The sequence below is a fragment of the Hippoglossus hippoglossus genome, chromosome 16, assembly GCF_009819705.1.
Source record: "Hippoglossus hippoglossus isolate fHipHip1 chromosome 16, fHipHip1.pri, whole genome shotgun sequence".
NCBI lineage: Eukaryota > Metazoa > Chordata > Actinopteri > Pleuronectiformes > Pleuronectidae > Hippoglossus > Hippoglossus hippoglossus.
The window spans coordinates 1,545,525-1,559,900 of NC_047166.1; the positions used below are offsets into that span (position 1 = coordinate 1,545,525).

Consider the following 14,376-nt stretch of genomic DNA (forward strand, 5'->3'; position numbering starts at 1 on the left):
CAGACGGACATACAATTACATACAGACTACAAGAAACTAGCAAAATAAACAAAACCACTATTACCAGTTAGACTTAAACTGTGCAAGACATTTACAAGGGTGGACAAAAAGCATTTAACTAATATTCAGATATGGTGGAATTGTGGAACAATAGTGCAGTGGTGCAAAGACACTCAGACAAATATGCATCATTAAAGTGCATGTTATTTATAAACACGAGGAGGTGAATCATATGGTGCAGAGTTGCTGGAGCCAGTATGGATTATAATGTAATATGTATACACCAGGTAGACAGTAGTGCATGTATATAATGTACAGTATATACAGTCTACATGCTTAGATTTATATTGTCTGAGATTTGTTATATAAGGAGAAGGAGAAACCACACAGACGATCACAACCTGACAAACCTCAACAACAAACTCAGATCAGTGAAAACGACCTGAGGGTCAAGTTCAGTATGTGAATGTGGTTCATTTAAATCTCTTTATTCACTTTAGTAGAAATGTTCATGCTGTGCTGAGCATTTTAATATATAAAGTTATGTTATGTAATGATTGTAAGGACCTAAACTGAAACGACACCAAAGGTTCTCTCCATATTCTGGATAATAATACTGGATGGTTGTCTTCTATAGTTTTGTTTCATATTGTAATGAGCTCATCAGTATTTTATATTCATCCTGATTTGGACCCACGAGTCTGAAAGTGACAGCTTTGAACGTCTCAGCTGCGAGTTGTGAAAATTACGATGGCGCATTGAACGCACCACCGTCTACTGTCCTCCACTGCGGCTGCGCGGAATCTGTTTCCCGGAAGTAGCGGCGTTGTTTTGCTAGTTTAATGTCACAAGTGGAAGCGAAGCCGCGTTTAACGAACTGACAACGCGACGCTTCACGATGCTTCCTCCGAGCTGACGACCCGAGCTCTGCTGCGGGTCGGTCCCGGACCTTTCCAGAACATTCGGCCGGTGTCCGGGTCCAGCCGGACGGCTAGCTAGCCCTGTTAGCTCGCCCTGTTAGCTAGCTAGCCCGTTAGCCGTCACCTGTCAACAAGTTGTGTTGAGGATGGATCCCGCGGAGCTGGAGCTCGACGCGGTGAAATTCGCCAAAACAGCGATCACCCACGACCAGAGCGGCAAATACAACGAGGCCGTGTTCTACTACAAGGTCAGAGGTTTGAATCCCGCAGCTGGAAACCGCTGCTGCCTGCCACTGTTAGCACGTAGCTTAGCTTAGCTTAGCTGCAACTTTAAAGTGTCGCTTAAAATACAAAACACCAAACATCTCATGTCGTTGAGTTTCTCTCGTGGATTGAAAACCTGCTTCTGTCTGAGTCTCTGTCCATCACATGTATATCCAATAGAAGTGCAGTATTATTCTAGTTTTAGTATTTAATAGTATTACTATATATGTGCATTATAACAGCTTTTACATCATATTATGTTCAATATAATGTGCAGTAATATTTACTCATTACTACTTACTGACACTTTTATACTAGTGAACTGTCTTAAGGAACTTGTTTCTGTTGTTTCTATCAGGAAGTGGTTCTGCTTTCACTCCGTATACACTTTACATGTTTATTTCACCTATAACACACTTTATACTTTAATTTTCAATTATATGTTAAAGACTTAATACTGTTTTTCTCTGTCCTCTCATTATATATTTTGACACTAACCTTGGAGCAAACTGTCACATGAATTTCCTTCGGGATTCATAAATTCTTATCTAAGGAAATAAAAGGGAAATGCTCTGCTCTTCTACATGTGTTATTAATACTGTTTTATGTATTTGTATGCAAGTCAACACGGGGTCAATAGAACAATGAACGATGTTGGACGATAAGAAACTGATCAGCAGTGCAATAGAAAGTAAAAGCAAAATAGAAAGAGCTTACTATAAATAAAATACAATACAAAATTAAAACTATATTCATTAAAATGTGCAGTGTGACCTCCCTTATCTCTATTTATCCTGCTACACTCATACACGTCCAATTGTCTCTTTAATACTTATATAACCTGTGTTGGTGATTTTGTATGTTGAGTTTTTTTATCTCTTGCATATCTTCTGGGTGTGGTTTTTATAAAGGCCATTACTGGTTTCCACCAACACACCCCACACATACTTTATGCTTCAATTATCAAGACAAACAAATGATCAAGTTAATGCGTCATTTCATGTAGTTGAGTTTTGTGAGTGTCTCTGTCAGTATTTAACTGATGAATGTGTTTAATAACTCTGCTTGTTTTACGGTTGTTTTAACAGGAGGCAGCCCAGGCCCTGATATATGCCGGCATGGCCGGGTCCAAACTGGAGGGACTCCAGGACAAAGTGAATGAATACCTGGACCGAGTCCAAGCCCTCCACAATGCTGGTGAGCTCGGCCGACACAGAGAGGCACTGTTTTGTTTTACTCTCCTGGTTGGAGCGGATCCTCAGTTCATTTGTCGTTGCTCCTCCCTTCATCTCTATCAGACGTTCTAATGTGTACGTTTGTATTGCACATTCAAATTGTAAGAGAAACATAAGACAATACAAAAGAGAGGCATTTAAACAGGAAGTGAAAGTCGTGTGCATTGAGTTAAAGTAATAAAGAGTTGCAGCAGACCTGCAGTAGTCAAAAATAAATTAAAAGTTAATGTTTAAGCAGTGAGAGTAGGAGTCTTTATTGCGTTTCTATTTTATTTCAGCTTCTGTTGTGTTACATGATTCCATGAATCTGTCCCTGTTGCTCACCTGCAGTTTATCTGATCTGTATTCGAACAGAGGTGAAGTGTGTGTGATTAGTAAAAGGTAAGAAATGATTCAGGACTTTGAGTGAATGCAGCCTGAGGACATACTTTCTCAGTTGCTGTCTGACAACGTTTTTCCATGACTCTCGTCACAACATGGGTGTGTGTGTGTGTGTGTGTGTGCGTGCACATGGGTGTGACCACAATCTGCTGGAAACACTGGATGACATTTAGTTCTGTGTGAAGCTTTAATGTTTTCTCTGAAATGAAAAGCAAACAGTTGCTCTAAAGAGACAAATGTTTTTATAACCTTTTTACAAGCATTGGTCATATGTTTAAAAAAAAGTCTCAATCCACTTCAGCTGAAACACAGATTACTTTCCCTAAAATGACCATAAAGTTGTTGAAGTGTTATTTTGATGTTCAAAAGATCTAATTCATCTGTCTCACTTTTTAATAAAGGTGTTTAAGGAAATGTTTTTGTAAGTTTACAGTCTGAGTGACTTCTTTTACTGGACTGGTAAAGCAAGGAGAAACCCAATTGTGGCTCTTTGGGTCAGACAGATGGAAACTGAACATGCCATCAAACACACCACCCTGTCTTAAACTGGACAACTAACAAAACAAGTCTATAAGTCTCCAAAAGCCAAACTGGGCTTTTTTCCCTGTGTGGAAAAATGTAACATATGAAAAAAGCAGTTTTCCTGTTTGAGGTTGAAGTTGAGTTAGAATCAAAGTTGAACTGAAACGTGAGCAGTCGGAGGGTTGAACATGTGATCTGTGTCCTGACTGACCTTCTCTCAACCTTTCACCCCAGTCCAGGCACAGAAGAGCGACCCGCTGAAGTCCCGGCAGCAGGTGGATATGGAGCGTGCCCACTTCCTGGTCACTCAGGCCTTTGAGGAAGACGAGAAGGGAAACGACGATGAAGCCGTAGAACTGTACACTCAGGCTGTGGAGCTGTGCATTAAGACGGTACCTCTTTACTTCTCTCTCTCTCCACTGTGACTAAATGTAACTTGAGCTGCTTACATGAACTCCACATTATTCCAGCTCGCTCCAACATTGTTTCTCTTCCTGTGTTTCCAACAGTCCAGCGATACCTCGGACCAGGCGCTGCAGACCAAACTGAAGCAGCTGGCACGCCAAGCTTTAGACAGGTGAATTTGAAAATGAGTTCTGTCTCCTTTATCAAAGCCAGAAGGGTTTACACGTCCTGTTCTTGAGTCAACTCATTTCAAGTTTGTTCTTTTGTTCATTTTTCTTTAATGTTTGACTTTCTGTTATTCACGTCTCCTGATCTTTATTTGTTTATTTTTGTTTATACACCTTTGTTTGATTATTATTATTATTTATTATGTAATTGAATACATTATGAATAATACACAATTATAAATAATCTAGATATTAGTGTATTTTGTTTGTGAGACTCTCTTGGTTTTGCAGCGTTAATTTAATAAACCTCCTGCATCTCCTTCCAGAGCTGAAGGTCTTAAAGAGTCCCAGTCCAAATCCGCTTCAGCCCAGACTCCGGACAAGACGGGGCCCTTTGGAACCAAGAATGTGAGTGGGGCCAGTTCTGGGGGACCAGTCCGCCAGTTCTTCCCCCTTGGACCAGACTTCTCCATCCACGACCGACCTCAGCCGATGCGGGCGGTCCAGTCCAGTGAGCCGCAGGGTCAGCGCTACACGTCTGAGGAGATCGAGGTGCTCAGGTGAGGCGGCCGGTGGAGTCGGTGGTCCACTGAAACTTCTTTACAAGGATTAGTGACTCACAGATGGAGGAAGATCTGGAAAAACTTAAACATGAACTTCCAGGTCGGGAAAATAGACAAAAGTAGACAAAAGTTGAAACATGTGTTGCTTGGTATTTTCATAGTCTCAATATTTGGCTGTTAAAGACTTTCAAAGGGTTTAAAATTATCCTTAAAATGTCTTGAAATGTGTTGAAACTCAAAAATAATGTCAAGTTGAAAACTATGCAATAAATGCCTGTAAAAGTAGCTTGACACCACCACAGCCACTGAGAACAAATACATGTTCCTCTTCTTTTGTCTTTTGACCACAACTACCACCGACTGTCGTGTCCCTATCGTTCAGGAGCACATCTAAAATCAATGGGATAGCCTATGTGCCCTTCATGAGCGTGGACCTGAAGGAGCGGTTTGCATTTCCTGTCCCTTTCTCGTGAGTTTGACTTCTGTTATTTTGCATTATTATTATATTTTGCATTCACTTTGTCACATGAGCCAGTTACATTGTGAATTTCTTTGCATTGTTTGTTTTACAGTGAGACAAACTTCATTTTCTTTGTTTCTTCAAACCAGGGACAAATCAGGGAAACTGGCGCTGTCACCCAAACAAAAAGCCATCTTCGCCCGCTGGGTGCGGCCGGACGAGATCTGCAATAACCCCATGATGATCATGTCTGTGTCCAGCTTCAGCATCAAACAGGTCAGAGGGTCCAGTCGCTGTTTGCCCTGTGCCGAGAGTTTCTCATCTTTTGATTGAGGAGCTTAGTTTGAACATGTTGAGCCTTTTCGCTTGTTTAGAGTTAAAACATGACCGTTTGCTAACCTTCTCTTGTCCAGACGGTCGTGTCTGACTGCTCCTTCGTGGCGTCGCTCGCCATCAGCGCGGCCTACGAGAGGCGCTGGCGCAAGAAACTTATCACCAGGTACTTTGTGGTGCTTTTAGGGTTTCATCCATATTCGTTGTCGGGGGCAAACATTGCATAAATCTTGTTTTTGCTTCTCAGTTCTATGCCTGTCAGCGTTGAAATGCATGTCCAATGGCTTTTAACTCAAGAAAAATAAATTTCCCCTAAAAAAAACCCCATGAACATTTTGTCACAGTTTTCAATGTGGCACGATAATCGACTGAGATTTAAAAGTTAAGATTTAAACACTGTATTCACAGAGAAACTTCACTGCACTGTTTCTGGGGATGTTGGGTGTTGACCTGAATAATTCAACTGAACCCACGTTGGCTACCTACAGACTTAGTGTGATGAAGACTGGAACATCTGAGTTAACAATCATCCCTTATGCTCTGTGTGTGTTTCAGTATCATCTACCCTCAGAACAGGAAAGGGGAACCTGAGTATAACCCCTGTGGGAAGTACATGGTGAAGCTGCACATCAACGGAGTTCCCAGGAAGGTAAAACCCTGTCAGAAGACCAAGAAGACACACAACACAGAAACGTCTGTCTGTACTCTGACGCGCTCATTTGCTTAATATTTGTTTATCTTCTAAAAGCTTATGGATACGGAAATAAACAGATGATATGGAGCAGTACCACCGGGTTGGGGGGGGGGGCAGTGTAGCCAATAGTTCAAACTGGACAAGCATAGCACACAATGCATCGTTTGAAGTAGACACATCTCTTTTTGTACGTAAAGGCAGCATGAATGAGCCTGAGGAGAAAACAACATAAAGTCCTATAAATATGAGGCAGAAACTGTTGTTTAAATAATTCAGAACTTAAACTTTATACATAGACAAACTAGCCAATGAGTTAATGTGAATGTAATGAATGACTGTGTGAATGTAAAAGTTCTGCAAAGAGCTTAAAGCCTGTGGTCAAGGGAACTCTTCTTCAACACAACTCATCGGGACAAATCACCGTCTGTGTCCCCGTTGCAGGTGATAATAGACGACTTCCTGCCGGTGGACCGTAACGGAGAGCTGCTGTGCTCCTACTCCAGCAACAGGAACGAGCTCTGGGTGTCCCTGATAGAAAAAGCCTACATGAAGGTGATGGGAGGCTACGACTTCCCGGGCTCCAACTCGGTGAGTGAAGATGGGGAAGCCGGGAGGTGCAGCTCCTTTTAAACAGCTTAGTTCACCTGCTGCGGTGAAACTGCTCAGCCCGACACTGTCCTCAAAGACAGGACAAGAACAGACGTTTGATATATGTCATGTGTTGCAGAACATCGACCTGCACGCGCTCACGGGCTGGATCCCCGAACGCATCGCTATGCACTCGGACAATCAGTCGTTCAGCAAGGACGACTCCTTCCGCATGCTCTTCCAGAGGTGAACACACACACAGTGTTTCTTACACTCATCTTTAAGTGTAGAATGACAAGCTCTTTGTTACCGTGTCCTTCCTCTGAATCTGCTTCTCTGTCTTCATCTTCAGGTTTCACAGGGGAGACGTCCTCGTCACCACGGCAACAGGGGTGATGACAGAGGAAGAAGGGGAAAAATGGGGTTTAGTCCCGACGCATGCCTACGCTGTTCTGGACATCAGGGAACACAAGGTGGGCCTGATTTACGTAGCATTAGCATGTCACTGTTAGCACTTTTATAAATATATATTATTTTTTATTAATAAAAGTCTAGATTCAATTTAGTTACCATTCGGCAACTCAGAGTAACAAACTTATTCTGTAGGAGAATGTGATGTTTTTCAACTTCCTGATAAAATGTTGTTTTTTTACAAATCCAAATGGAAGATTTAAATTTTATCCCTAAAACCTGTTGGTTATAATCAAGGTTACTGGTTGTTAATGAAATCCCCTGGTTTCTATGGCGTGAGGATAAACACGTACATTCACCCCCCCCCCCCCCAAGCTCCTTGTATCTTCTGTAGTTGACAGCGTGTCTGTGGGCTCCTTGTTCTTGCAGGGGATGCGTTTCCTGCAGCTGAAGAATCCGTGGAGTCATCTGCGGTGGAAGGGACGCTACAGTGAGCGGGACGAGAAGAACTGGACTCCTGACCTCCTCAAATATCTCAACTTCGACCCCAAGACAGCACAGAAGTTTGATAATGGTACACCCACTATTTATCTTTCTGGAAATAAGTATATTAAAATTGTTATTACCAAGGAGGTTATGTTTCCCTCCAGTCTATTTGTTTTTGGATTGGTTTGTATGTTTGTTTCATTTTAAGAAAGATTAAACTAAAACTACTGAACAGAATGAGGTACTGGTCAGGGAAGAACTCATTATGTTTGTGCAGATCTAGTATTTTCTCCCACTTTCTTTAACAATCTGAAATCTTAACATTTTCCCTGATTTCCCAGAGAATAATTCATGGATTGTGATGCAAAAAAAAAAATTTAGTGAACTGGTATCTATGAGTGTGTGTAATTTGGACTTTTGGGCCTTGGCAGAGTTTCTTTCTGCTCACACCTGAAATAAAGAGATGGATAGAGTGAATGAATAGAGTTGACCAGTAGGGATCTGATCCCTCAGGATGGATCCTGGTCTGAGGGTCAGTGTGTCAAAATAACAAAAGGGTAAATATCTCCCTGAGGTTTAAGGCACAGACTAAAGCAAGTCAAAACTATTGATATTGATGTCCCATATGTTTCCCTGTGTTTCTCTCCAGGTGTTTTCTGGATCGCATGGGAGGACCTTTGTCAGTACTATGATGTCATCTACCTGAGCTGGAACCCGGCACTGTTCAAAGATTCCTCCTGTATTCACAGGTGTGTGTTTGTGTTTCCAGCTGATCAGTGACAGTACGTCAGGTAACCAGTAGTTTGACTGGTGAGGAGCGTACAGTCCCAGTCTGATGTGGTTTGTGTCCCGTCTGCAGTAGCTGGGATGGGAGGCAGGGCCCAGTGAAAGACGTCTACAGTCTGGCCAACAACCCCCAGTTCAAGCTGGAGGTCCAGTGTCCAGCAGGGGGCGCTGCAGTGTGGGTGCTGCTCACCAGACACATCACTGACAAGGTAGAGAAACTGACGAGTCATATTTTGATGTATTGACCAATAACGTGGTGACCTGATGTTGTAATGCTTGACTTTTTATCTGATGACGTGTGTTCGTTTGTTCTTCCAGGATGATTTTGCACAAAACAGGGAGTTTATCACTCTGGTCGTTTACAAGACGGACGGGAAGAAGGTTTACTACCCAGGTAACGTCTGTGAGACGCCTGAGAGGACGATGTCTCTCTGGGGCACTAGACTGAGATATGTCCTGTAGATGGGTGTAGCAGGGAAGTGAAGGCAGCACTTTGTCACACCTTTATTTCTGCCTCACACGACGAGGTCACGTTATTCTATCACAACACCTCCACTTCTCTGACGTGACTCATTCACAGAGATAGCAGCAGACTTAAAAATCTATATTTCACCTCACAGACAAAGAAAAGACAATAAACACTTCAGCACCGTCAGCTGTCTTCTGTTTACACTCTCAACAGCTGACCCCCCTCCTTTCATCGATGGTATCCGTATCAACAGCCCCCACTACCTGACCAAGATCCGGCTGACGAGCGCCGGGACGCACACCTTCACACTGGTGGTCTCCCAGTACGAGAAGCAGAACACCATCAACTACACTTTACGGGTGAGAAGAAACCTTTATGTTCCAAACCCCCATCAGACCAACCGAGGGAGTTAGGAACGTGTGTGTGTGTGTGTGTGTGTGTGTGTGCGCACGTGACCTATTTATAATTTATGCACTTGACTGCAGAGAGGACTGTGGAGAACAGTTCCTGCTGAAATACATTTTTAATGAAAAGCGTGCGCTCATTAAAAGTGTGTGCTCTGTGTGCACTGTACACATGCGTGTGTGTGCACGTGCGCGTGTGTCTACTGCCGTGAGCGCTGCAAGCTCTCTCTCTCTCTTTCTCTCTCTCCACCAAGTGAGCTGTGGAAACGATCTCCTCTCGGCTCAGATCAGCGTCTCTCTCTCGTTCGCTGAGATCAAAACAAGAAGCAGGAAACATGAAGTCTTCTCTGATCTTTCTTTACCCAGAACAGAGCTGATGTGAAACATTATTAATACTTTAATGCGTGAAGATACTGTAGTCGTGAATAAATGAACGGCTTTGTTTTGAAGTGGGAAACGCAGCATTTAGAAACATGTTATGCTTTGTGTTACACAACTGCTGAAAATAAGAAACTATATCAGGGTTGTTTGTTTGCTCCTGAAGTTGCTGTCTGTTTTTTCTCTGCATGAAAACCACCGCTCAGACACGTGTGGCTGCAGAGGGCGCTGTTGCTCAGTAAAGTTACATATTGCTGCTTATAAATCGATGTTAGCATCAGTACGAGCAGATCCATCTTTCTTCTGTTTAGATGTTGAACCTTTCTTTTGTCAGAGCAGCTCTGAACAGGTTTGGTTTCTTTCCTCAGGCTTACGCTGGATCCAAGTTCACCTTCTCCAAGATCCCATGTCCCTTCACTCACAACAAAAGGGTATGACATCGTCCAACACTTACACATGATGTGTTCATTGTGCACTTTCTTGTTTAATGAATTATCGTTGCTCCGTCTCCAGATGAACGGCCAGTGGAAGGGGCTCAGTGCCGGAGGTTGTGGGAACTACAAGGACTCGTACAAACACAACCCGATCTATCAGATCAACCTGGAGCGGTCGGGTCCGCTGCTCATCGAGCTCCGAGGGTCCAGGTCAGAACAATCCTCTCAGAACAGATCAGTTTCAAGCAAAGCACAGTTTTTTACACAAGCATTTTTAGCTTTAGTTATAGAACAATATATTAACTATTCAAACAAAAGTCAAAAATCTGATGAGTAGCTTCACACACATCTTTTCCTTCAGTGTCACAATGAACATTGTAGCTTCCTCTTTTTGAGATTTAGACAGATATAAAACCCAAAGTTCCACAGACGACCTCCAACTGGTCAACTTGTTCCCTCGTGATGATGTCATTGTTACGTGTGGTGCAAAATGTGTTGATAACTTCTTTTATTATTTATTATGGTTTGTTGACTTGCACAACCTTTTAGCTTAGGTTGTACAGATTCTAGAGATATGAAGCGTGAGAGGATTCTGCAAGAAACGACGACACTGCAGGAACATTTCTATTTTAGAGTTCAAACGGTTAACGACTCATTAACAGGATCAAATTAACACCTAATGATCGTCTGGCGCTCTCTCTCCATCTATTGCTGTCACACACACACACACACACACACACACACACACACACACACACACACACACACACACACACAGATGACTCAGTGTTTAATCTCAACATTGGGCTTAGTGGGCAGACAGGGTGTCGAGAAGTTTCTAAGCCTGATGCATTTACAGTATTTTTCATTAAAATATATTCTGAAATGTGGTACTTTAACAGTGTAGAGCGACTTAAACTCCCAGTTCTCCTGCCTTAGGTCACACTGATCTCTGTGTGTGTGTGTGTGTGTGTGTGTGTGTGTGTGTGTGTGTGTGTGTGTGTGTGTGTGTGTGTGTGTGTGTGTGTGTGTGTGTGTGTGTGTGTGTGTGTGTGTGTGTGTGCAGGCAGTACAGTGTTGGCTTTGAGATGATGACCGTGTCGACGGTTGGGGATCCAGGTCCAGCAGCCGCCCAGAAGAGGAACAGTGGAGATTACAGGTACAGGCCGTCTAACAAACAGGCTTCATCAGGGTGTGACACAGTGGAGGAAGTAGAGTATCTCAAACTGATTCCAGAGCTGCTCTGACATTTTACTGACATTTTCCCAGAGGTTCTGTGTGTGAGAAAGCAAATGTCAGAGTCAGTCGCTCTGGAGACTTTCTGGAACTGCAGCCCCCTGAGTATAATCAGAGTGAGCGAGTGGACGTGTTGATGAGGTTTCTAACACGTGACGGACGTGAAACTGGAAGAACACAAACATCTCAGGATGAAGAAGAGGAGCCGTACACGTAGAAGACGAAGACGTCAACTTGGAAACACGAGGAGGTTCCAGATCTTTTGGTGATGAGGGCCGACGCCGGTGTGGATGAGCTGTAAACAACAACACTGATCTTTCCACAGCAGAGTTTAGACGTCATGTCCGGCCTCCTGCTGCTCTTCTACGTGTACGGCTCCTCTTCTTCATCCGGAGATATTTGGATTTAGTTTTTTTTTCAGTTTTGCATACGTCAGGTGTTAGAAACGTCATCATCACGTCCACTCGCTCTACGTTCTCACATCGTCACACTCAGACATTTGTGTTCTCACATCCAGAGTCTGACTCTTTGTCTCTTTGGTCCAGGTGTGGTTTCTGCTACATGGAGGCGGAGCACGTCCCAGCTGGCATCTACAACGTCATCCCCACCACCTTCCTGCCCAAACAGGAGGGACCCTTCTTTTTGGACTTTGCCAGTACCTTGCCCGTCAAGGTCTCCCAGCTCCAATGAAGACGGAGCTGGGAGCAGGAGGAAGATACTCGTCAGGGCATCAACACACACTCCTGGTGTTTCTGTTTGAATGTGACGCGGTGTCGAGGCCTCCTTAAAACCCAAAGAGCCCAGAATGTGACTGGTGGCCTGAACTAAACAGCGTCTCACACGTCCTGTCCCTGTCCGCTCCGGCTGACGGACAGATTGTGACACAACTTCAACCCTGACTTGATGCCACAGTGTTATGTCGAATAAATCAATTCTTAATATGGAGACATCAAGAGGATCTTCAGTGTGGAGCCCCTGCAACAGTCGAGGAGTTCTGGGACAGAAATAAAACACCTCGGCCCAAAATGGTTATTTTATAAACAGTTATTATGAAAGTGGAACTTTCTGTCTTTATGCCACAAAAAGCCAGACACCATCATCGAGGCAAATTGTTTTCAGGTTCAGTTGTTTTGATGCAATGAGCATCTCATGCACAGAAGTTAATCTTCACTACTCGCTCCTGGAATATCGATCGTTCTCTGCACAAAGCTTAGCTTCACGAGAACGTCCCTCAGTAGAGCTCATGCTTCCTCCAGCATCACTTACACACTCAAAGGAATCAGGTCACTGAATATTTCTGATCATTTTCATCAATATCCATGAATTATTTCTTGAGAAATGAACAAAAATCAACTGTTTCCTGGACTGAGTTCTGTCCAAATGAAAAGTTAACGAGTTCTTCCTTGTTTTGCTTTAACTTTGGATTATTGGTAAAGAGCAGATGCTTCATCCATCTTTATTCACTGTCTGTAGTTTGGAGCTACAAATATAATAAACAGTTAAGAAAGACACTTTAAAACCAACACGTGTAGAAGTGGAACTTTCACTGAATCTGTTCAGGAGCGTAGACTTTGTCAGAAGTTTTAAATGTGGGTAAAACCGCAAAGTAAGCAGATTGATTTCTTTCCCATCGCCAGTTGAAGAGTTTCAGTTTTTCTCCTGTGCGTCAGGTTCCACGTCACCAGCAGCTGAGGCGCCGTCCCCTCGCTGTCTTTCCAGATTAGCTCGTTCACCCGGTGTCACGTTTCCATCGCTGCTGATAAAGACCTGTGTCTCCTGCAGAGTCATTTGACCCTGATGACGAGGATGTTTGAGATGCTCGTTGCTGCAAAACGACTTGAATAAGAAGCAGCCGCTTGATACTAAACCAAACGTGTCCCCTCGGTTGTTCCTCTCTGCCCGTCTCGCTTTGCTCAAACCTGTTCACACTTCCTGTCCTTGAATAATCTGAGGAGTCGCTGCCATAAATCCTAAAAGCAGTTTATTTATTGAGAGTCAGACAGAAGGGACAGTGTGTGTGTCCTCGGTTCCCTTGAGGGTTGTTCTTCTAATTCTCAGGAGCAGTGCAGCAGAGCAGCACCACAGGGAGTCCAGCCTGGCAGCAGTTGAATGATGTCACTTCATGTTGTCTGTGGACGGCTGAGTGAGAAATATCAGCTGATGTGAGTGACAGGTGTCACACACCGAATGTGTTCTACCTGTGTGTGAGTGTGTGCGTGTGCATGTGCATGTGAGAATGTGTTTAAAGGAAAACATTTGAATGTTTTGCCAAGAACACATCCTCTGTTTTCCTTTGTGTCTCCAAACTGCACTTTTTAAAATCCTTTCTCTTGTTTATTGTCGAACATAATCTCTGGGAATGAAAACGTCACTTTTGAGCAGTTTAGAGAGAAATCAGCTCCTCTTCAGTTTTCAGTGAGAAAGTTTCTCTCCTCTGCATCATCAGGGAAACTTTGCAGCTTGTTCTCGATTTGGTGGATTTGCTGAGTGAAATCTGTTTTGGTTCGAGTCCATCAGCTGCTCGTCACACGGAGCCTCCTCACGTGTTTGAACAGCTTAGTGTTTGCTGATGAAGACCATGAGAGGCAGGTGCTTCTCACAGAAGTTCGGAGGTTCCATGACAAACCTTCTGTTTACTGAACATGAAGCGTGACCCCGAGCTGCTGAAAACAAACCTCGGTCACGGTCTGCTACTCCATTGTTTTAATTTCAATCTATAAAATCAAATTTTCGAGATCCAAGATGTCGAAATATTTTAGAGATATAAAATGTAAATCATAAAAAAAACTAGAGCCGGAGTCATTTCAAGAATCTGGACAATATGACATTTTCAAAATAGAGCTCAAGAAACTAGATGATTTACTTAAAGCTGTTTTTTATTGAGTTTAAATCCAGGAGTCAGGTTGTGGCTCAGAAACAAACCGTGACCCGTCTCACAGGAACGTGTCCTTGAGACAGTTTCACTCGTTATCACTCATCTGGAACCCGGAGCCGAGGCTGAGTGAACCGTGAACGCTGGTCAGAAAATCGACATCTTTAAACATCCTTTGCCAAGATATTGTGTCAAATGTCCACTTCTTCTTTGATGATGGATTTTAAGTGAAAACGAGTTCCCTGTCCTCGTCACTTTGTTCAGTCACATGGATTTTAATCGACTCGTGCAGCGAGCTGTCGTATGAATGATGATGTAATGTTTGCAGAACTTGCACTAAATGTTGGGACGATGGATGTTTCAAAAAT

At 43.3% G+C, this 14,376-nt stretch overlaps 1 protein-coding gene across 2 annotated transcripts; it reads left to right on the plus strand.

The window, feature by feature from the left end:
* The first annotated feature begins 771 nt into the window (after nt 1-771).
* On the plus strand, nt 772-12,395 carry capn7 (calpain 7). 2 transcript variants are annotated; one of them, XM_034611556.1, is made up of 22 exons: nt 1,067-1,168; nt 2,273-2,381; nt 3,557-3,714; nt 3,832-3,899; nt 4,221-4,454; nt 4,840-4,926; nt 5,067-5,193; nt 5,331-5,416; nt 5,806-5,899; nt 6,386-6,532; nt 6,672-6,778; nt 6,885-7,005; nt 7,373-7,517; nt 8,079-8,178; nt 8,289-8,424; nt 8,534-8,609; nt 8,898-9,043; nt 9,835-9,897; nt 9,980-10,110; nt 10,967-11,059; nt 11,682-11,856; nt 11,994-12,394. In XM_034611556.1, the coding sequence occupies exons 1-21, from the start codon at nt 1,067-1,069 to the stop codon at nt 11,824-11,826; spliced, it is 2,475 nt and encodes an 824-aa protein (XP_034467447.1). In that variant the 3' UTR covers nt 11,827-11,856; nt 11,994-12,394. The 2 variants fall into 2 exon arrangements, with proteins under 2 accessions (XP_034467446.1, XP_034467447.1); XM_034611555.1 differs by having other exon boundaries at nt 772-1,168; nt 11,682-12,395.
* Nucleotides 12,396-14,376: the final 1,981 nt, after the last annotated feature.

Coding starts and splice junctions, on each gene's coding strand:
- capn7 (XM_034611555.1), top strand. CDS start 1,067: ATGGATCCCGCGGAGCTGGAGCTCGACGCGGTGAAATTCGCCAAAACA. Junction 3,900..4,220: donor GCACGCCAAGCTTTAGACAG/GTGAATTTGAAA, acceptor ATCTCCTTCCAG/AGCTGAAGGTCTTAAAGAGT. Junction 6,779..6,884: donor TTCCGCATGCTCTTCCAGAG/GTGAACACACAC, acceptor CTTCATCTTCAG/GTTTCACAGGGGAGACGTCC.